The 23,488-nt window shown below is 35.5% G+C and overlaps 4 protein-coding genes and 1 long non-coding RNA gene across 5 annotated transcripts; 3 read left to right on the top strand and 2 right to left on the bottom strand.

Moving 5' to 3' along the window:
* The first annotated feature begins 1,140 nt into the window (after positions 1–1,140).
* On the top strand, positions 1,141–1,908 carry LOC125194730 (glycine-rich cell wall structural protein 1-like). The gene has a single exon (XM_048092965.1). It carries the CDS (start codon positions 1,141–1,143, stop codon positions 1,906–1,908), a length of 768 nt encoding a protein of 255 aa, XP_047948922.1.
* A 1,254-nt stretch (positions 1,909–3,162) lies between these two features.
* LOC125200929 lies at positions 3,163–4,849 on the bottom strand. Its single transcript, XM_048098765.1, has 4 exons — positions 4,578–4,849; positions 4,242–4,508; positions 3,550–3,709; positions 3,163–3,457 (listed from the first exon to the last, which is right to left on the bottom strand). The coding sequence occupies exons 1-4, from the start codon at positions 4,773–4,775 to the stop codon at positions 3,279–3,281; spliced, it is 804 nt and encodes a 267-aa protein (XP_047954722.1). The 5' UTR covers positions 4,776–4,849; the 3' UTR covers positions 3,163–3,278.
* A 9,560-nt stretch (positions 4,850–14,409) lies between these two features.
* On the top strand, positions 14,410–16,183 carry LOC125201484 (AAA-ATPase At2g46620). Its single transcript, XM_048099625.1, has one exon. It carries the CDS (start codon positions 14,561–14,563, stop codon positions 15,995–15,997), a length of 1,437 nt encoding a protein of 478 aa, XP_047955582.1. The 5' UTR covers positions 14,410–14,560; the 3' UTR covers positions 15,998–16,183.
* Positions 16,184–19,133: 2,950 nt separating this feature from the next.
* LOC125202453 lies at positions 19,134–20,529 on the top strand. Its single transcript, XR_007173102.1, has 3 exons — positions 19,134–19,345; positions 19,530–20,174; positions 20,237–20,529. It is a non-coding gene; the product is annotated as an uncharacterized LOC125202453 (long non-coding RNA).
* Positions 20,530–21,920: 1,391 nt separating this feature from the next.
* LOC125201999 (protein yippee-like At4g27745) lies at positions 21,921–22,610 on the bottom strand. The gene is made up of 2 exons (XM_048100307.1): positions 22,343–22,610; positions 21,921–22,267 (listed from the first exon to the last, which is right to left on the bottom strand). The coding sequence occupies exons 1-2, from the start codon at positions 22,436–22,438 to the stop codon at positions 22,040–22,042; spliced, it is 324 nt and encodes a 107-aa protein (XP_047956264.1). The 5' UTR covers positions 22,439–22,610; the 3' UTR covers positions 21,921–22,039.
* Between the last annotated feature and the right edge of the window lie 878 nt (positions 22,611–23,488).

Below are 23,488 nucleotides of genomic sequence, written 5' to 3'. Positions count from 1 at the left end.
ATGACACGCTTGTGTGGGCTGACAGTGTGGTTGGGCTTGATGGCGTAAGACTGGTGTATCATGCAAGATTTAATAGATTCTTTTCCATTTCGTGTAAATTATGCATTGCATTCCGAGGTTGAGTTTTTGTGCAACAACTAGCTTGATTCTTGTATATGGGGAAGATGAATTGAAGGCTCGTTAAACCAACTAGGATAGTAAAACAATCTTTAATATATGGAGAAGAAGTGTATAGAGCAAGGGAAAAAAAGACATGAATTTATTAGTCCCGTATCAGAGAATATATAGAATCACAAACAAGATAAGATTCACTCCCATATAGCTGCCTTCCACCAGAAAATGGAATACACATCTGAAAATCATAAAAACAATTTGCACTCAACTTTATTATACGACGCCCCCGCACAGGCACAGCTGCATGCTCACGACTGGCTACCCTTTCTGCTAACCGAGATATGGATTCCTGGGTCCTTATGACGGACGTTTGAGTTGAACAGAATGGAGTTGTTCAGTCCCTGCACATTGCTGTTGAAGTATCCCGACATCGGAGACTGTGCTCCGTTAGCTTTATCCTTGCTTCTTGATTTTCCTTCCTCACCGCTATCACTCCCTGAGCCTGACGTCTGTTTACCGTTTTGCAGGATTTTCTTGTTCGAGGGGCTGAGTTCCATTACTGCTCCCTTGTTTTCTCCTGCAAGTGTGATTACCCTCAGCTGTTGCTGCTCGGGATTTGAGAGTTTCTTGGTGATGCTATTATCTTTTGGGGTGTTTGGCTCTCTTTTTCCGTCGGTAGCAATGCCATTGTTGTGAGTTCTGCTCATTCTCAGAGTTCGATTGATGGGTTTGTCCTCGAGGATGTCTAGTTTTGTCTGTGCAGGCGGCAGTGTTAGAGGCGAGGGAGGGCGGGATAAGGGCTTGGGTTTGGGGGATTCTGCTTCGAATGGTTTGATTGTTTTGGGAGATGCGGTTGGAGTAGGTATTTTGGTGTAGATAGGTTGAGCGGTGGGGACGGGGTTTGGGGATTTTCGGGTGGAGGAGGATGGTGGTGGTGGTGGTGGTGATTTTGTTTGTGGAGAAGATGGAGGTGGAGTTTCTTTTTTGGGAGGGGGAGATTGTGGGGTGGTTTTGATTGGTGTTTGAATGGGGGACTTCGGTGTTGGTGGAACTGGAGCTGGTGCAGACGGCAAAGGTGGTGATCGAGTTGATGCAGCGGAAGGCCTTATTATTGAAGGGGGCCTTGGTGTGGGGGCAGTGGGTACGGATGGCCGTGGTGGTGAAGTTAGAGGAGGTGCAACGGAGGGCCTTATTGGTGCAGGGGCAGTGGGTACAGATAGCCGGGGTGGTGAAGCTAGAGGAGGTGCAACTGCGGGCCTTATTGGTGGTGCAATAGAGGGCCTTGGTGGTGCGGGGGCAGTAGTTGGTGCTGGAGCTGCAACTGGCACCGCTGGGCGAGGTGCAGGTGGTGGAACAGTGGGGCTTATTGGAGCTGCAGCTGGCACCGGTGGGCGAGGTGCTGGTGGTGCAACAGTGGGTCTTATTGGAGCTACAGCTGGAACCGATGGGCGAGGTGCGGGTGGTGCAACAGTTGGGATTGTTGGAGCTGCAGCTGGCACCGGTGGGCGAGGTGCAGGTGGTGCAACAGTTGGGATTGTTGGGGCTGCAGCTGGCACCGGTGGGCGAGGTGCGGGTGGTGGAACAGTCGGGCTTACTGGAGCTGCAGTTGATACCGGTGAGCGAGGTGCAGAAGGGGTTATTGGAGCTGCAGTAGAGGGCCTTGGTGGTGCGGGAGGAGTAGTTGGTGCTGGTGCTGGTGCTGCAACTGGGGAAGATGGTTGCGGAGTAGGAGCAGGAGAAGGAGAGCGCGGTGGTGGCGGCTGTTGGGGTGGTGGTGGAGGGGGTGGCTGCTGATTTAGAGTTGGCCTAATTGGAAAGGAAGGACGCACCGGCATTGGTGCAGGCGCTGGTGCACGAGCAGGAGCAGGAGCGGGAGCTGGCGCTGGCGCGGGTGCGGGCGCACGGCTTCCTAATGAAAACCGGAACCATGGAGGGCGTGGTTGGCTTGCCATTTTGTGTAAAGAAAAAATGTGAATGTGCTATGAAACAAAAGAGGGGAGATTTCATTTATAATGCTATGCATGGGAAACAAGCAGAGAGCACACCAAGAAAAGTATCAGATTCAGAAAAAATCAAAAAAAAAAAAAAGGAAAATAACAAGAAAAGTTGTGTAAGTTAAGGTTGGCATCACCTCTTCAAGAGGTAATTCATTGGGGAAAAAAGGTAAAGTGAGAACACCACTTTGGCCATTTAGAGATGTCTCTTATGTTTCACTGAAGTCCCAATTTCGCATAAAACAACAAATTAAGTAATTACCATGACCATAATCAACGTTTACCAATCAAATTCTTTACTGCCTTATTCCTTTTACGTCTCAACTGTATAGCCAGACGTTGAGAGTGATGATTAAGACGTGATAATAGCGGCAAGCTGCTATTCGAATGTCAGCATTTTGCATTTTCTAGCACACAAGATCTTATTCCCCTATCATCCACTTTCTTAATTTCTTACACTAATAAAATTAGTCTTCAATCAGACAATCTACAATCGTGAAAAGGACAGTTGAAACCACAAAATCTTGCTTCTTTTTCTTCCTTATCTTGAGATTCCATGCCCTTGAAAAAGCTTTGGTGTTTACACCTGTGTCGTTGCTTCTTCTATTCTTCTTTCCCATTGTAGTTTTTACTTGGGATCACTTGTTACACTTTTGTAATTACTTCACAACATGTACTAGTATTAAATAAGTACTCCATGATACATTTTCTGAAATTCAAGCACTAAATTCACCTTACAATAACAAAGTATATAGCCTCTGTTTAGGAAAAATAGTTGATGGAGTTCGTCACTCGTGACTAAAACTTGAATCACATAGCATTACTTGTTTTATTATTCTCTTCATATATTAATTGCATCCACTATTTAAAAATTAATGTAAAAGCATAATATATAACAGCAGATTGTCAATAAAGCTGGCTGGAACTTATTCTTGAGTGTTAATGGTTAAAATTAAAATGCCTTCTCCCCTGCTTTTAAGATTTCACACAAAGTTTATTCTCCGTAAATAAACAAATAAAATAAAAATAAGAAACATATTTGTAACAAAAAATATACAGTTAGAAAGGAAATCATTATACATTAACTGTGACTCAGTATATCCTGGTTTACAAACATACATAACTCATGTGATAAACAAGAAAGTATTAACATAATTGAATCAGAAGTATTCAAGGCCATTTGGTGAATTCAAAGACTTTGAAGACAATATCAATTCCAGTAGGTATTTGCCAGATGAAGAGAAGCACATTCAACACATTGAGTGCGATGTGAAGATTTCTGGCAGTTTCACTTCCCTTCTGCATCGGAGGTACTAATGCAGCTGCGGCTGCCCATAATACTGTTATCGCTGTTTCATCATAAAATCATTTCAAATTCTCTTCTAAATCATAAATTATTCAGTAAGATTTAGCATTTCTTTTTTTACTAAAAACATTATACCTGCCCCAGCATAGAGGTGAGGTCCGGGAAATAGCTTTCCGGTTCTGAACCATGTGTTGAGCCCTCCGAATACGGATTCAAACACTCCAAACCCGAGCAATATGGATCCAGCGTTGAAGTGCTTATCTCTATATGACCCTTTGATTAGCTCTTTTCTTTCCTGAGTAACCATATAACAGAGCAACTTAGCACTTTCTCCACAAGAATTAACTAGCAACTCAGTCCACCAAAAATAGTCTTATTGTTGGAGGTCACGTGTTTTATTGTGAAATTAGTGAAGTATATCAGAGAAATAGATATAGTCAGTTAAATAGGGGAGAAAATGAGAAAATTGGATAAAGTAGGTAAAATAGATTGGATTTGACTAATTTTGGTGAAAAAAATGAGATTATTTCTTATGGACAAAGAGAGTACTGGTCTACACATGTCACATAATATATCTAGCATTGGAATCTAGTAGACTAGGATTAATATAAATAATACAAGGAATTAATATGTTATATTAATTCCTAAACCCTAAACTAGTAGACTAGGATCTCTATAACATATTCACACTAGAGCACATAAAAGTGAGGATTAATATAAATAATACAAGGAATTAATCTGGTTTAAAGTGATTATTAGGATTTCTCCTAAAAGAACAGGACAAAATGTCAAAATCCCTTGAAGCAATCATAAGATAGGAGGTTAACCTCAGTGAGCTGCTGAATCTTGGCATCGAGAGGCGAGGGCGGCGGCGGTTGGGACGGCGGAGAGCCGTCTGGGGCGACAGCGACCGGCTTAAGCTCCTTCTTGAGCTGGTTAATCTCATCCTGGATCGTACGGACCCTCCTCCATTGCCACCCGAGATATCCAGCGTACAGAGTGTACACAAAGAGGCCGCTCATCACGATCGGATGAATCAACGCAAAAGATCTTCCTTCCAGAATCCCAAGCTCTCCTCCAACCGCCAATGCATCCTGCATTCATTTTTATTCACATCAAAAAACATAACAAGTGAAATTGAAGTTAGGAGATGGAGAGGAGACCTCCGGGGGGAGAAAGAAAGGCAATGTGATTGCGGTGAGAGGGAGGGAGACGGATTTGAGGTGATGAAGTAATTGGGGAGTGTGTTGTTGGTGAGAGTGTTTGGGAGAGGAGGATTGGGATAGTTTGGATTGGATGTGGGGCATGAGCCGCCGCGGTGGGAGGTGGGGGAGTTTGGAGAGGCTGAGTGTGGCGGCCATGCTTCTCTCAGATGTTTCTGGAGAAGCAGAGCAAGTAATGTTGGAGAAATCAGGATAAGAAAATATGAGGACAACCTCTCATCACACAGGGCTGCCCCTTTTTTGAGTTACTCATGCTTTCTATACCCACGTGGACATCAGCAATCCAAGTCTCTTTTATGATTTAATACCTACATGGCAATTCTTTATCATATCATCGCCTTCAATATTCATAACTTTTGCCTCTTATTGTGGCAAGATTAATGGTATAGTCTACTTAAATTAAAATGGCAAACAAATTAAAAATACAAATTTCATTAAATTTTCAAAAACTACAAAATTAAAATAAAAATTCTAGTACATATCTAAGATAAAAACAAAAAAACAAAACTACATAATCAAAAGGAAAAAAAATTACTCAATGTAAGTGATAAAAAAAATTGCTAATCATTCATTGAGGAGATTGAAACACACTTAAATTTCTTTAACTGCATCGTTATAGAGTGGACTGTGGGTGTCTTTATTGTGCGCCAACTAAAGGCGCTGTAACTAATATCGGAATGATTATGGCACACCTTGATTTAGGGCTCTCTTGCACACGGGGAGCTCGAGATACCGGTCATGTCTTTGTCTATCCAATTAGAGGTATTCGTTCCTATGTGCCCTTCCACTGAAGATGTCACCGGCCCAAATGATACGCTCGAGTTTTCTAGAGAGGGTCATGTCTACGTAATGGTTCATTTGTTACGTGAATAGAGAGGTCAAGTCCACTTTAGAGATCAATCCAAAAATATTAGTGTGTGCACCACCATATTATTAATAGTTGTATTTCTCTTAAATGGCAAAAAGTATTTAGATATCTATACATGTATAAAAAATTTTGAGAAGTTTTGTATTACTATTTTATGCCTGTAAATGTAATAAACAAAAATTATTAAATTGGTTAATGATTACAGTCATAATAGTATATAATTGGACGGTTATTGTGATAGGAATTTATGATGAGAATTTATTTCTCAAAGAATGCAATTGCCGTTATATATTTTTCTTCATCTTCCTTTGAATTTTTAAAAGTGGTCGGCAGTTGTGACATGCCCAATACTACACAAAAACTTTCAGAAATTATTTTTGTTTATATGATAATTATAGTCATTTTTAAATTACAAAGGCAGTTTAAGGAGTAATATAACGGTAAGACACACAACTTTTCATTTTGTGTCATTTGATTTATTAAATTCATTTTGTGTCATTTTTTGGCTAAACGTATGATTAAGTGGATCTAACCGATAAAATAAGTGGATCTATGTGATAATGTTGTTTCTTATTTTATTTAGTGTATTAGTATATTCACTGCCAAATTAACTAGAATGAAAATATTTTATATCGCGCATAGAATAGTGCAGGATTAACACTAATAAAATATATAAAATTTGAATTTTGGTACAAATATATGCACATTTATCAATACTGGGTCATATTCTAATGCTTATAGTACTCTAATCTAAAATCAAGATTAAATCTCTATTCTTAGATTTTAAAATGAGTGAATGAGATTAAATCTTACGAATCTCAATAAATAGTAGACAAAATATCAACAAAAGGGTAATATCGTCATTATGTTATCATATGATAATTTTCGTGAATGTTTTTTTATATCAACATAGTGTATTACAAATATCAACAATATGACATAAGAATATCAACACTAGTACAAGAAAATATCAACACATATTTATTGAGATTTTTACATGGTTTTATTGAGATTTTTTGATGTATTTGTTGATAAAAATCTAGTTATCAACATTTACGAAAACTAAAATAAAAAATATCAAATTTCATCATCCGAACGTCATCGGAACATATGCAATTGAGATATCGTTGGAATACTTATAAAATTATCTTTAATTTGATATATTTTTTGCGAAAAAATAATTTAAATCGAGAGAGTTACGTAAATTTTAAGTTTTAAGATGATTTTAATGAGAGGGAATTGACATTAATACCCTCTAATTTTATTTATTAATTTTCTTAATTAAAAATATAATTCATGTGTCATTATTTCAACCACTAGATCTTCTAATATAATGGCTAAGATTTAGTCTTAGTTTGAGATTGCTAATTAGTTATCAATTGATCACTCCCCTATCAATATTACCATCATATAATAAAAATTTTCTTCTCAATTTTTTATACAAATTATGCTAAATTCATAATTTTGTACTCCAAATTATTCTTAATTTTTTACACAAATTACACAGTGAGAGTATATCACAACCTTCTTTAATAAACTAATTATATTTATCAAATGCAGTAATATTGTATTATATGTTTATTAGTGTTAAATATCATTGAAACTATTTTAAGATCTTATTATATGTGTGATGTTATTTGTTGTAGTATAGCTTATCATTATTACTACATACATAATTTTTAGATCTATAAAAAAATATCATAATGTGAAGAAAATAAAATAAGCGGTGCTATCTATATAACAATATTATCTCTTAATTCAAACAAATATTTCATAATTTGAAGAAATTAAAATAAGCCATGCATAGCACGGGTGTGATACTAATTAAAATATAAAATGGTAGTATAAAATTATACTCCGTACTTAAAAAAAGAAAGTAATATACTTATAAAACAATAAATATAATAATTGCAATAATATTTTCGAAAATGGAGGAGTATAATAAATGAAGGGCCATAATGAACTACATATACTTAATGGGCTCTCCATAATTCAAATAGAAAAGCCCAACTTCAGACCTCTCTATTAAAGTTTTAATCCCATGGTTACACAATGTATATTCTTTGTATATATACGTATTTTTTAAATATATCGGTGAGATAAGTGATATATTACACTCTCTCCATCCGAGAAAAATTTCCCTAGTCTAGACATACCATATTCTCTAATATTGGCATATCATTTGGCGTAATGAGTTGGTATGTCCAACCAATAATCATTTGACAAGTGGAATTCTATAAAAATGTATATTCCAACTATACATTATTATACATAGAAATTAATGGATGTAAATTTAAAAGTCGATTATTACTTTAAATTTTTGAAAAAATTTCAAAATATTTTAGACTTATGTCATATTCATACTCCAAATATAATGAAGTAATATATTTATACAATTATACTATGTCTTTTGCTATTTTATTTTATAATATTAAAAATTTCCTAAATTTTTATATGCTATCAAAAAAGTAGAAAAAAATATAAAATAATTAATAATATATCAACAACATTTAAATTAATAGCCAAACTTTTTATTTTAGGTTAATATACATTTAGGTAATAATATCACGTGTATTCTACGGAGTACATAAATAATGAAGTGTGGCTATTAACTTAAATTTTTATTAGCATATATGAATTGCAATCTTTTTCTACTTTTTTGATAGCATATAAAAATTTAAGAAATTTTTAAAATTATAAAATAAAATTGCAAAAAGACGTGTATTATTGTTTGTACGCATATATTACTCCCATTAGAATCGATATGTAGTTGAGAGTATTTTAAAAGGTTCAAAATATTTTGGAAAATTTTCTCTAAGTTAATGTAATACTAATTGAATGTAGATTTACAACCACTAGTTTCCATGTAATAGTTATATATATTTGGAATATAACTTTTATAGAATTCCACTTGTCAAATAATTATTTGTTGGGCATATCAGTTCATTATGCCAAATGGTATGTCTAGACTAGGGAATTTTTTCTCATCCATCCAAGATAGTTATAATATTTCTTTTGGCACGAGATTTAAGAAATTGATGTATTAAAGTTAAATTGGAAAAAGTGGAATAAGGGAGATACAAAGAGAGTAAGTATTAGAGATTTTAAAAAAAAATTCTTAGAAAATAAAATGTCTCAGTTATTCTAGGACAATCCAAAAAAAATATGACTCAACGACTTTGGGAGGACGGAAGGTTCATCTTTATACCAATAAGTCAAAATCACAAACACTAGGTTAATTAGTATAAGTAAGTTTTAATTTATGTAATTAAATGTTAACTAGTGTAATAAATGGTACTCTTTCCTGGCGCGTATGAAATATTGCTCGCAAAGCAGTTCTCAAAAACTAATTTAAGTTGAGGAACTTGAATTTATCTCAAACAAATGTTTAGAGGTTTGATTATACGAATTAATTTTTATATATGATTTTATGTTTTAGAAAAATCTGGCCTTTGAGCGCAATGTCAAAATATGGAAGGGGAGGGAGTATTTCTTGCTAAATCACGCATTCATAATTGATTCAGAGCAACTATTAAGATATAACTTATAAGTATATAAAAGATTATTTTGTTCATAAAATAAAATATTCCAAGTCATTTCTTGTTTATTTAACTGGGAAAAAGACAGATGATTAAGATTACACGGCTTCCACGCGAAAGGTTAGCCTCGGCGAATAACAAAAAGTGGTCCAATTTATATTAAAATATCTTAGCGAGTGGACGATTGTTCGAGGCAGTTATCTTAACTTTTTATTTGATGGGGAATATGTCATTATTAAGGACCCATGAAAATAAATAATTAACCCAGACAGACTTAGTCTTGTTCGCTAATATTTTCTGCCTTTTCGTGGTTACAAATTAATCAAAGAATCTTCCCCACCTTCACAACCAAAAAAAAAAAAGAAAAAGAAAGAGAAAAAGAAAGTCTTCCCCACATAATCAATTGGTTTATATTTCACAAAACAATTGCCTTTAAAATGTCCACCATTACATGAAACGGTTGGCCGCACGATAACTAGTAACTATATTATATTTTCTTAATGACTCAGGTACAAATTATGTTTATATATTAAAAAAAATAATTATTATAGTATGTTCGATTTATTATAAATATATCAAATTACAATTTTTAATTAATTTCACCCAATTCTATTCTATATATATAGAATGTAACTAGTAAGATGGTTCACTATTCACCATTAAGTTTTCGGACCATTCACCATTAAGATGAATTAATTATTGAGCAACACAATATGTATTAAGTTTTCGGACCGAGGCCAGTACGAAGACACTAGACTATTCACAGCGCAAAGACCACAAATGGATCATATCTATATCATTAACGTATCAAATTAGCTTTGTAGATCAATCCCTAAATTAGGATTGTCAAAATAGTAGCAGGTTGAGGAATTACCTGATCTGACCTTTTAACCGACGACAATGACGAAGTCAGAAGTTAATGTTGGGGGCACGGCCGCACAGGCTATTATCAATACTTAGACCATCTTCAACCATTTACACTAAACTCAAATTTTTGAGTATATGTCATACCAAAAAGTAGTTTTACTCCAACCATTTATACCAAATTCAAAATTTACACCATTTTTGGGTTTTTTACTCACAAAAATTTTGCAGTAACACCATATTTGGAGTTGTTTCAAAAAAAACACCAAAAATGAATTTGAGTTTGGTGTATGGTTGGAGAGAATTTCTACACCAAAACTCATTTATGAAGTATGATTGGAGATGGCCTTAGGAAGTTTTTTTAGGTTGGTGTCATTGTTGTTGTAAGTAGATGCAACAGGAGAGGTAAAGATATAGTACTCCTTTTGTTCTACAACAACATGCAGCAAGAGAAAAAATATTGGTTTCAAGTAATGGTGGATAGAACCCGAATATGGAGGAGGCGAAATTAAATATTAAAAAAAATTAATATAATCTTTAATAATAAAGTTAAATAATATACTACTCCCTCCGTCCCAGATAAGATGACACATTTCTTAGCCGATACGAGATTTTAAGTGTTATTGGTTAATATAATTAATTGGAGAGAGAAATGTGAGTGTAAATATTAGAGAGAGAAAGAAAGATGAATATTTAAATAGAAGTGAGAAAAAGTGGTCAGGTGTATTAATTGGAAAGAGAAAGTTACCAAAAAAGGAAATGTGTAATCTTAGTTGGGACAAACTAAAAAGGAAAACATGTCATCTTAAATGAGATGGATGGAGTATTAATTAAAATATAAAAATATAAAAGTAATACTACTAAATATTTCAAATGTTTATTTTGATATACAACTAATAAGATGCAATAAAGATCATGTAAAACAAGTATTTTTATAGTAATAAATAAAATATAGTATCAAATATTAAAAAAAATTATTTAACCAAAAAATAAATACTTATAACAAAACAATATATGTAAACTAATAATAATAGAGATTTATAAAGTATTTTTAAATGGTTTGATTTGGTAATAAGAAATATGAATTGATTAAAAAAAAGGATTAAAAGAAGGCAAAATGCTTCCAAAGACTTCTTTCTTAAAAGACCAACAACACAACCTGACATTTATTGAAAAACAATACTCCTTCAGTCCCAATCCAAGTGATTGATTTCTTTTTGGCCGTTATTTTGCGAAAATGATAATAAATAATTAAAGTGGAGAGAAAGTAAAGTAAGAAATAGAATAATATAGAAGAGGGTCGTATATACATTATTCTATTAATTATTTTACTTTTCCTCCACTTTAACTATATACTCCCTCCTCCGTCCACAAAAAACTGAGCAATTAGTGTATGACACGGGTTTTAAAATAGAATTGGTAAAATAAGAGAGAATGCAAAAAAGTAAGAGAGAATGAGAAAAAGTAAGTGAGAAGTAGTGTTAACATAATGATGCGCAGGATTATTATTTGTTGAAAGCTTTCCATAAATGAATGTGCTCTATTTTTTGTGGACGGCCAAAAATGGTAAATGTGCTCTATTTTTTGTGGACGGAGAGAGGGAGTATTTATTACTACTTCCGTCCCCCAAATTTTGACACAGTTTATTATTTCGGTCCGTCCCTGAAAATTTGACACACTTCACTTTTTACTATTTTTGGTAGTGGATCTCATATTCCACTAACTCATTCATACTCACATTTTATTATAAAACTACTAATACTTTAAAAGTAGGACCCACATCCCACCAACTTTTCCAACTCATTTTCCATTACATTTCTTAAAACCCGTGTCGGGTCAAAGTGTGTCAAAATTGGGGGACGGAGGTAGTATCATTTTACCCAAACACGTGCCAAAAAACAGTCAATCACTTGAGATGGGACAGAGGGAGTACTATTTTTCTACACAGAGAGGGGGCGATTTTGCTATTTCCAGCCCGACCCAAAAGTATATTTAACGTCTCTGGACAGCCGAGAGGGGGCGATCACCCCCTTCTACATCCTGAATCCATCAGTGGTTTAGGTGAGCGAAAGAGAAAAAGTTTGTTGATCTTTCTTTTATTGTGATAACTGCCTTAAAAATCATTAACTTTCGTCATTTTCCGGTTTTTCCCACAACCTTTCATTGTAGCATACAAAATCATAAACTTTGTCGGAGTGCACCGTTTTCCCATTTCGGGTTTTCCGGTTAAAGAAATAGATGACGTGTCGTTTTAATCCTACATGGCTGCTGACTAAACATGAAACATTATTTTTTATTTAAATGCAATTTTAATAAAACTTCCCCTAAATTTTACCCCCAAATTTTACCCTAATCTCACTCACCTTCACAACCGCCGTCTCCTCCCAATCTCACTCACCTTCACTCCCAGAAACTCACGTTCCATAATTGAACCCGATATCTCACATTTCAAAACATAAACGAGAATCATTTTTGCATCTCCAAACAATGGAGCTCGAATTCACGACGGGAGAGTGAGAATCGCTAATTGAATCAATTATTACCTCGATATGGATTTCAATCTGAAGGAGTTAATATTGCGTACCAAGCTGAAGCTCGACTTCGCGATGGGAGAGGCTGAAATTGAAATTGAAAGTTTTAATCCCTAATTCGGGTTTAATTTGGGGATTTGATGAAATTGAAGGTTTTCATTTGTAAAATGACGTCGTTTTGTATGTATAAAACGACGTAGTTTTATAAATTTCCGGCGTATTCCACGTAAGAACTCAGGCATGCCACGTCCGCGTTATTTCAGCCGGAAAAGTCATGGGTCGGGTCGAAAGGGAAATTTGCACACTCCGACAAAGTTTATGATTTTGTATGCTACAGTGAAAGGTTGTGGGAAAAACCGAAAAATGGCAAAAGTTAATGATTTTTAAGGCAGTTATCCCTTCTTTTATTAGTTTGTCACGCAAGCATATGTATTTTATAATTTTAAAAACTTTATTCTCTCTAATGAGATGAGACTCATTCTCCACTGATAATACTTCAATCACTTTTTTTTTTCGATATCTCTCTTAATTAATCAATTGTGTACAAAAATTTATACCCAACCAAGAGTGTATACTCTTGTGTGACGGAGGGCGTGTTAGTTTTTCTACTTATTTAATCGAATGAATTTTTTCTCACATACTCCCTCTGTCCGCTAATAGGAATCCTGTTTTTCCATTTTGATCCGTCCGTGAATAGGAGTCTCGGTTCATAATTACCATAAATGGTAAAAGGCCTAACATTTCACCAACTCATTCCGCTCACATATCATTTAAAACTAATATATATACAAGTGGGACTCATACTTCAATAACTATTTTCCATCCACTTTTTTTAACATTAGATAAAACTTGTACTGGAAAGAAATGAGACTCCTGTTCGCGGATGAAGGGAGTATATATTATTAAATATCAAATACATTTAGGAGAAGATGAAATTAAAAGTGACATTAAATATATAAATTAAAAGTCGTATTAAAATAGTCATGAAACTATCACGAGGAGGATTCAAATTGTCAAAACACCTCTGTTAACTTAGACCTAAGCCTCAACCAATATAATGGTACGTACAACTAGTTTTAAATTTGAATATGTAATTTATGTAAAACTTTAAATTGTTGAGTGTCCACGACCATCAGGTTCTAATTAGTATCGTCAATGTTCGATAAGTATCGGATATGATGCTCACAATTATCGGGTGCGGAGTCAGGGTTCATATTGAATCTTCAGTATTCGTTCGGTATCAGGTATACCTGATTAATGTCTAATTATCAAATTTATAGTACTACTAGAATTAAGCTTGAAATTATTTTACTTCGATAATTATATTTATGTAAATTCACATTTAAGTATTTCACTAGCAAGTTCCAAGCTTAAACTGACATCCCCATTGCAAGTTGCAACCTCCCGCCCGCCGACATAAACACTTCTTGTCTAGGCCGTAACTTTTGCCTCGCCGGGACTCACCTCACCCTGATACACCATTCGCAGCCTTCATTAGTCATATAGTCGAGCATCTCCATGCCTCAGCTCACTTCTCAACTAGCCTTCGGCTATCCAGCCTTGTCACTATCCTTAGTGATGACTTGATTCCATGGTTAACATATCATATGCAATTTCTTAAAAAAATTCATTATAAGAAAAAAAAAATCCAAACTTCATACTTTTTCAAATTATTTTTAGAATTACTAGAATTTGAATCAACTTCATTACTTTTCAATAATTTATTCTATTTGACAATTCTAATATTTCTCCATTTTTTCTTCGAACTTCTCTATTTAAATCATTGCCAATTCCAAAATTTGTCTCATTTATAAATTTTCTTCATGAACGATAAATAATAAATACATAAATAAATAAAATTAATTAATTAAAATTCTGTCTACTTTATTAAAAATAAAATTTGAGGCCGAATCTCGAAATACCAAGTAGAATCGAATTTCTCCGCCCACATCTTTCCCAGTATTATTGGTCTCACTCGTTGACAGCTACTAATACTTCCTCCCTATATAATCTCCATCTACAATGAAATTCTCTGTAATTAATTGTTAAGGTTCTCCTTCGCCTCAACAAATCATCAATTCACCCGAAAATAAATAAAGAAACTCCATACTGGATATATCCATGTTTGTTGTGAATCTGTTGTTGATATTGTTCTCGATTGTCTGCTCGATTTTTCTGGTGCGGTGGTTTCTGCACCGGACCGCTCTCATCTACGCCGTGAGGAAATGGGTTGAATGGGGCGGAGACCGAGTTCACGTGCACCAGCACTTCAAGGTCCCCGAGTTGAACGATTCCACCCAGCAGCAGAACCTCTTCTACCGCCGAGTTTCGCTCTACCTCAGTTCTCTGCCTTCATTAGAGGACTCCGATTTCACCAACCTCTTCAACGGGAAAAAGCCAAACGACATCGTTTTGTCGGTCGACGACAATCAGGCGATCCAAGACGTTTTCCTCGGCGCTCGAGTTTCGTGGCTCAATCAAGTGGAGAGAGATCGCGGCAATCAGATTGTTCGCCGGAGCTTCGTGCTGAGGATTAAGAAGAAGGATAAGCGGAGAATTCTGAAACCCTACCTTCAACACATCCACGCGGTCTCCGACGACATCGAGCAGAGGGGGACGGAATTGAAGATTCACAACCACCGCGACGGCAGGTGGAAGTCGGTTCCGTTCAACCACCCCGCCAATTTCGACGCGCTCGTGCTCGATCCGGATCTGAAAGCCAAAATTCGCCACGATCTGGAAACGTTTCTGAAATCGAAACAGTACTACCACAAGCTAGGCCGCGTTTGGAAGCGCAGTTATCTCCTCTACGGCCCTTCCGGCACCGGGAAATCCAGTTTCATCGCCGCCACGGCGAATCTCCTCAACTACGACGTTTACTACGTCAATCTCTCGCAAGTGGCCGACGAGGCGGATCTGAACTCGCTTCTGTTGCAAACATCGAGCAAGTCTCTGATCGTCGTCGAGGATTTGGATCGTTACGTTTCAGAGAGGTCAAACGCGCGGATTACGTCATCCGGTTTGCTGAATTTTATGGATGGGCTATTGAATTCGCAGGACGAGAGGATTTTCATTTTCACGATGAACAACAAAGACGGAATTGGAATCGATCCTGCTCTGCTCCGGCCGGGGAGAATCGATATGCACATTCACTTCCCCATGTGTGATTTCGTCTCTTTCAAAAATTTGGCAAACAATTATCTCGGAGTGAAGGAGCACAAATTGTTTCCTCAAGTGGAGGAGATTTTCCAGAGCGGAGCTAAGATGAGCGCGGCGGAGATCAGCGAATTGATGTTGGTGAACCGGTCTTCGCCAAGCCGCGCATTGAAATCAGTCATCTCCGCCTTGCAATCGAACAGCAAGAGCGGCGGAAAGGTCGCGACGCGGCTGAGCGACAGTTCGGCGTCGTCTCCAGCGCCGCCGTCTATCGCGGAGGAAGGCGGTGGTGCCGCCTGGAAGGAAACAATGCCTAAGGAGTTCCGAAAATTGTATGGACTGTTGAGGCTGAAGAGCAGCAAGAGACCTGGATCGTTCGATCAAGATGAATGTGAACGGTGACAGATGTCAAACTATACGAGCATTTTAACGAATAGAATTTTCTCCTTCTTTATATTCTATATACATTAAAGTTTGTAATTTTGTGTATAGATTGGATTTTGATTTATTTCATGTTTTTTTTACCATTCGTGCAAGGGCTGAGCTGATTGCTTATTTAAATTTACTTAGATTCATTTACAAGAAACACAATTACTAGTAGTACTATATTATTGTGATGATTTGGAAGCCACTTGCTTCATCATGTTGTTTTATATGATTGTTTATACTTTACAGATTAGATGCTGACGAGGTAAAGTAATGGGTTGATGTATGAGCATATCCACTTTATTGGTGATTAAAAGACGTTTTCATTTGAGCAAAAATTATATTAAATTGGTGTGGACATAGAGTGCTCACTTTTTTAGATTCGAATAATCGGATAGGCAAACCTCAATTCTCTTTTACTATTATAAGTACTTTTTTAAGTGAAAGAACCCTTCAAACCTTATGTCACCATTCGAACATAGAAAAGTTCAACTATAATTTGCAATCAGCATCCCCCCCGACCCCCGACCCCCGCCAAAAAAAAAACAAAAAAAAAGAAAAATAATTACTAGTATAGTTTAGGGGTGAATTAAGCTTCTCAAAGATTGAAAGGGTGGAATTTGTAGAAGAAGAAAAGAAGTCTACAACTTGCTTGGTAAAAGGGCACAATTGCTTGGTTGCCACCATTGGGCAAAGCAGGGTTTCTCCATACCATGTCAACTATAAGCAGGCATATAGATTTGGATACAATCTTGGTCTATCTATTCCTTTTATATCTTCTTTATCTGCATATGTATATACGATAAAAAAAACTATTTCAAGAAAAAAGCATGGAGATAATAAAAATAGAATGAGACATTAAAAGCGAGGGTTTGGTTGGCACAATAAATTTTAGGAAAGCGAATGGGTGTGAGCTGTGCGATATCTTAGTGGTGCGCTTGCTGTCTGTGGCAGTGCCGCCTCCATCTGCATCACATACCTGTGCCTTATTTGTATCGTTTCTCTGTGGGACAATAATTTCTTGTACAAATTAAGTTTTGGAATAATGACAACTGCCACAATCATATGATTTGGCGATTTCTGTTTGGCAAATATTATCCGTCAAATAATTTCAAAGTTGACATTGGAGTACCGGGAAGGAATATGTAAAACAAATTAAGATATATTCATTGTCATAATTACCTTTTTTCTTTTGTACTGGAGGATGTGAAATTGGATTATAAAATTATAAATCAAGAGCATACCCTAACAACAACCTGGTCACATAACTTAATTAAGTGGGGTGGTGTTGGAAAGTAAAGATAGTGAGAATTAAATAAAGAGACAAACATGTTATTTCTAAGATAAAGAGGATCTCAGCGGAAGACAAAATATGAGATTTACAATAGTCAATAACTTAACTTATTAGCATATTAAAGATTGTGTAACATCATTTACATTTAACCTATGCAATATGTCTTCTAACTGCAGGAAGGTTACAAAGGTGAGCTCCCCTATATAGAGAAATATGTATTGAGAAGACTCAATCAAAGAAAACTAGTACTCCACATATTAAGCCTATTAAGAAGAAACAATCAAGGATGACATAGTCCGAATTCTTTTACTCATAGCCTACTGATTAAATAGGGTTATGCAAATGAGGGGATCAAGATTTCTGATCAAATGTTGGATAAAGGGTGCTCTATGAATAAATCCACTTAATTTAAAGGGCTTTACAACTCTAATTGTAAAGCTGATATGTTGAATGTTCTTATTGCTTCTGTTGCTATCTATAAATATATAAAAGGGGAATTTTGGAGATATTTACAAAACTGCCACTATGAATATTATAATAAAATAAAATGAAATAAAGACTTAATAATCAGAAATCATAAATTATACTGTAGTAATATACGTAACGGCTATGTAGTGGTTAGTGGAATATTGGAGCAGTTACTGCTTAATTATCTGTTTCTTCAATATTTATTATGTGATGCTAATTTTCAGCACACACACGCATGCACATATATATTAAGATTATTGATAGATGCAGAGGTGACTATTTAATTTGTTGTATGCTGTAGGCAGGCTAAAGTGATGGTAAAGCGAAACCAATGTGGGCATTAAGTGCCTATTGATTTTTTGTTTGTATAGAACAATATGTTTGGTTTTGACTTAATCATCATTGTTCTTACCTACGCTTGGTTTTCAATTAGTCTGCAAAACAAACGTATTTGTATGAATGGCATCATTGGTAATTTAACATGTAGTCCGAAGTTTGGTTTCCTTGACATATTTTATATCACTTGATTACTTCTTTACTGGATACACCAATTGCTTATGTTTTTTATGCCTTTAAGGTTTTGTATTTTCATTTCTTCAGAGAAACATTGAAGCACTTCTTTGTGGTTTATGTTTTTCTGGTGCTACATTGCCTTTTTTCATGTATAATCATGAAATTCAAACTTTGGCAGCTCAGACGTTTACTCTTGTGTGGAGGATGAAAGTGTCGTAGACCCACTTCTAGCACAGCATCTGCAACATTTTGGCATAGACTTTTCATCCCTGCAAAAGGTATAAAAGGCTTTAGAGTATATTTCCTGTTTTATTATGATATCTCTCATCTACTGTAATCTTTTCATTTTCCTTTAGCCAGCTCTTTCTGTTTTTCGGCAATGATGAAAACACAAGCAAGAAGCCAAAAATATTATTTTGCGAAGTTCTAGCCCTAGAATAAGAAAATTGTAGGTATTGACAATAGTTCTTTTGTACATATTTTTAGCACAAATATTTTTTTAATGTTTAAACATTATATTATGGAGTATTATATTATGTGATTTATCTGTGCACAGCACATGCGTAACACTAGTTGAAGTAAAGGTGAAGTCTGATTCTTGGTTAATTTTTGTGAATAAGGCAACATAAACACTACTTTAGAAAAACATTTCACTGGAGTATGTGGATTTGAATATTGGGCAAAACTAATAGACTTAATTTCAATATTCTTTTAAAACGTATAAAAAAAGAGGCTTTCTGTTTGGGTTCTTTAATCATAAATGGCCTCGACGCATTAAGCCTAGAGTGGGCCTGATAGATCCCAGATCCAACCCACAAAAAGTGGGCGTATGACACATCAGATCTACTGTTTGAGTTTCTTGATCATTGAAGGTTACATCACTCTGCAAAGGACAACTTAGAATGCTTATTGTTATCTCAAGCATAAATGGAGAACCATTGTCGATCAATGTCAGGATAAATGGATAAATCACGGGGCCAATCTTTTGCAGCAACTTTGAGTTTGAGACTCTGCAATCGGACCAACTGGACGTATTGAGATGAAATCAGGTAGTAAATTTGGATTATCTTCTCCGCCCTGTGGATTTTTGTATTAGCTGACAACTACATTTCATCGTGCGAATTGTTTTGGTGTTTTGTTTGATTTTGTTGGTTTCATATATATGTTCTTCTCACTCCACGTTGCAATTCTGCATCAAATTGTTTGATCACTTGATGCTTTTCCTTTTCCCAGTTTATAGTTGAGAAACAAAAGAAAAGGAACCAAGGAACCAGTAGGAGCGGAGAGATTTCAGAAAAAAGGGAGTCTTTATCAAAATTGCATCTAGTCTGGTCGAATTATTTTTTATTGAATACATCATGGAAGCAGCTCCTGTCCCTTGGCAATCAATATTTTGATCACTTATTTGTAACTTGTAAGTAAGTATTCTTGTTCAATGTATTGCGATTGGTTGTAGAATTACAAGTGTTATCTGAGCAATACTGGGCTTAATATCATAACATGATGGCTATTGTGAGGTAAATGTTGAAGAAAGGATTGGAAGAGTTATATAAACGTGCCTCCAAAACAGAGGCTGGAGCTATGATTAGGAAAATGAGATTCTATTGCAACTTTGCAAGGCCTACCTATTTCTCTTATCCACACATGGAAATGTTCTTCACTTCCACTTTCCTTGCACATCACACCAGATTGGTATTGGTTCAGATGGATTCATGATGCCAATGGCAATGCTATGCCAACCACACTAATCACGAGGCGGTCAATAAGTTGTATCATTCACATGTTTCCATTTACTTAATTACCTCCTAACTCTCATCAGTTTTTTTCAGGTTTTGTTCTTCAGAACATAATCTCAGTTCTTGTGTTTCTATCTCCAATGTAAGTATGCATAAGTATAAGAAGATATTGATGAGTGGTGATTTAATTAAATAATTATGCAGGAAGACATTTGCTCGGATTTTGAAACGTAAGACGACAGAGGAATTCGAGAGCCTTCCGTACATTTGTACACTGCTGAATTCATCTCTGTTGACATACTACGGGATCATTAAACCCGATGCTTACTTGGTAGCGACTGTCAATGGCTTCGGAGTGGTTGTGGAGCTCATATACGTTGCTTTGTTCTTTTATTTTGCTTCTCTTCCATCCATAAAGATACTATATTACTAACCTCATTTTCAATTTTTCATTCATTATTGATGCATTCAATTAATTACCCAAGTATAATATATATATGCAGGCTAAGACAGCAATACTATTTGGAGTGATAGATGTGGGATTTTTAGTGGCAGCTGTATTGACCACATGATGCCAGGATTGATGCAATTGGCTTCATCTCATCAGAACATTCCCATTTTTTTCAGGTTTTGTTCTTCATTTATTTCGTTGCAAAATGCAAAGGTTTTTCTCTATTGATTTTCCTTGGTTGCAAAAGTTTTTCACTTTATTTATTTCTTGATTGTGAACGATTTCTTAGTGATGCTACTGCCAGCTGTGGGGGTATTTTTTCCTTTTACTCATGCTAGTTATTACCTCTAGGAAGAAAGGAGTGCAAGATATAACATTTGTGGTCTTGATGACACATTGTTTGAGCATGACATACACAGAGTTGAAAGGGCCAGGGTATGTAACCTTTGTGTTTCACTTTTGCACCTGTTAAATGAGAAATTTTTTGTCAGCTGTTTCTGGAGGATTTTCATGAGGTTCCCATTCCTAAGAGTTATTTCATCGTTGGCATTATTTTATATACATTTCATTTTGCATGATAGGCATCTTATCTAAACCAAGATCAACTAAAACCCTTTTTGTGATAAACTTTTACCCTATTCGTGATTTCATACTAAATATCATGACATAGAAAGACAGTTTGTGTGTTATGGGAGGGTTCTTAATATGTCGGAATTATGCTTTTGTGCAATCCGCAACTCCAGAAGATGCAATGTGTTACTTGCTTTGCTTCATCTCTATCTTTTTTAAATATCTTCCAGTTGGCTGATATTTTAACTTCTGAATTTTCAGTAAGATATTCGATAGTGTTGTATCTGCTAAATATGCTTTAAGGGACGACGATCAAAGGAATTGCAGATTGGTAGCCCCAGATGAGATAACAGAAGGCGTGAAATGATGAAAACGTACATACTAAAGTAGTGTCAAGTGATAACATGTGGACGAATGTATGAACTTGTTTAGTAATTTCAGTATGAGGTTTGCTGGTTTCAATTTTAGATAGTGAATGTGTAGAAGATGCATTTAGATTTTAGGCCAAGAATAAATTTACCGAGATAAGCAGCTAATCATTTTCCCCTGCTATTTTTGTTTGGTTTTGGTAAGGTTGGCATGCCTAGCATTTTAGGTGATGGGAATTCCTATAGAGTCAATTAGGATTAATTAAAAGCAGCCCCACATCATCTCCTACAAAAATTAAAAGCATCACACATCATCTCTTACGCATGACTATTATGAAATATTCTACTAGAAAAATTGTCAAACCATTTAAAGAAATTAGTGCCTTGAGTCCACATCTCACAGCTGAAATCCACATCGAATGTCATAAAATAATCCAAAATCTAATTGCTATGTGGGGATAAACAATAACTTAGCAGCTAAAATGCAAGAGTTTGTTCATGAAGAAACATAAAACTAGTATTTACCAGTTGGCAACTTTACAATTACAATTTTAATTGTGACAGAAGTGTATATACATAGTGAAAGAAATACTTATATATGCAAATCCCAAAGGACAGCTACCAATTTTCTTTAACAATCTTGAATTTTTCAAGCACAAATTTGCCTTCCTTGTATTTCTGGGATTCCTCGTAAGCCTTCTCATACTTCCAACCAAGAACCTCTCTGCAATCGGCACAGTGCACGTCCGCCACCAAGTGCAGCCCCGTCATCATCTGCCGATCCTCCTTTCTACCCGAATACACGTTTTGCGCGTGCGAGAAGAGGAAGGCCCTTCCATTTTTCGACTGATCAAAACACTCCATCAAATCAAAGATTAGAGCATAACGTTGAGAGATAATTGTAGGACAAATTTACTTTACCTGAAACGACTTTGAAACAATATCATCATGGATGGCCACATGGTTTCTGCATTTGTAGCATCCGTACAACCTCGGACCGATGATCAAATCCCCCATTTTATGATCAAATTTCAATCACACAAGGGAAGGGACTTGTTTTTTTATTTGCTATGCAACTAAGGAAAAGGAGGAGTTGAAAAGATCATTAAAGCATGATAGCCAATGCAATTAAAATAAAAGATTGAGTGATGATTCCAAACAAGCTATGATGTTAATCAAATAAAAGACTTGGGTTTGAAAATGAAACAATACTTTATTTTAATACAATCTTGGCGTATGGGCTATCAATAATTGTGGTCGCATTCAATGGCCCCACTGCCTTGCGTTAGGACTTCCACTCGTTCCACTCCAAATCGACCACCATACAACAACTATTTGTTATTCTTTCCCAAACATTATATATGTGGAAAAATTAAATAAAAACTATACTTTGCAGCATTATGGATGGAGTTGCTATAATGGTTTCCTACTACTTTTTCATCAATATTTACAAAAGTGTCTTTTTCTATTTGAGTTTGGGTGAACCACTAAAGGTGCAAATCCTTGGCATATGAAATAATTTTTAACTAGCGTCGGAATTTGACGAAAAATCACGTGATTTATATTCACTTTACATTGATTTTGTGGTTGTAGGCTTGTAGCAACTTTTATACTATGAATTATCTCTTTGATTGATTAAATATGACCAAAATAAATTGGTGGTACAATTCGAATGGTCTTAATCTCTATAATGTTTTCAAATCATATCTATTTTTGGATTGGGAGAATCTAATACCCTTTTATATATGTTTTCATTTGATAAAGTTTGATAAAAGGACAATATGGGATTGATAGCTTGTGACACTTCTATAGGTGATCGGTCGATAAATGTCATGTGACAATGCTCAGTACTCTACATTATTTAGCAAAGTTGGCTAAAAGAGTGATGATAGTTGTGAATTCTATTGAAATTTGGAGAAACATATATGACTAATAACTATTGGGATGTGGAATGTGATGGTTACAACTTTCCTTATTGGAAAAATTGGAAGAGCATTTAATTTGACCGATTTTACACTTCGTCCTAATTAAGAGATTACCAATCATTTCAGTACTAACCAAGATTAC

This window comes from Salvia hispanica, chromosome 1, assembly GCF_023119035.1.
Source record: "Salvia hispanica cultivar TCC Black 2014 chromosome 1, UniMelb_Shisp_WGS_1.0, whole genome shotgun sequence".
Classification (NCBI taxonomy): Eukaryota; Viridiplantae; Streptophyta; class Magnoliopsida; order Lamiales; family Lamiaceae; genus Salvia; species Salvia hispanica.
Note: the sequence above shows the minus strand (reverse complement) of the source record. Positions and strands in the feature narration are given on the sequence as shown.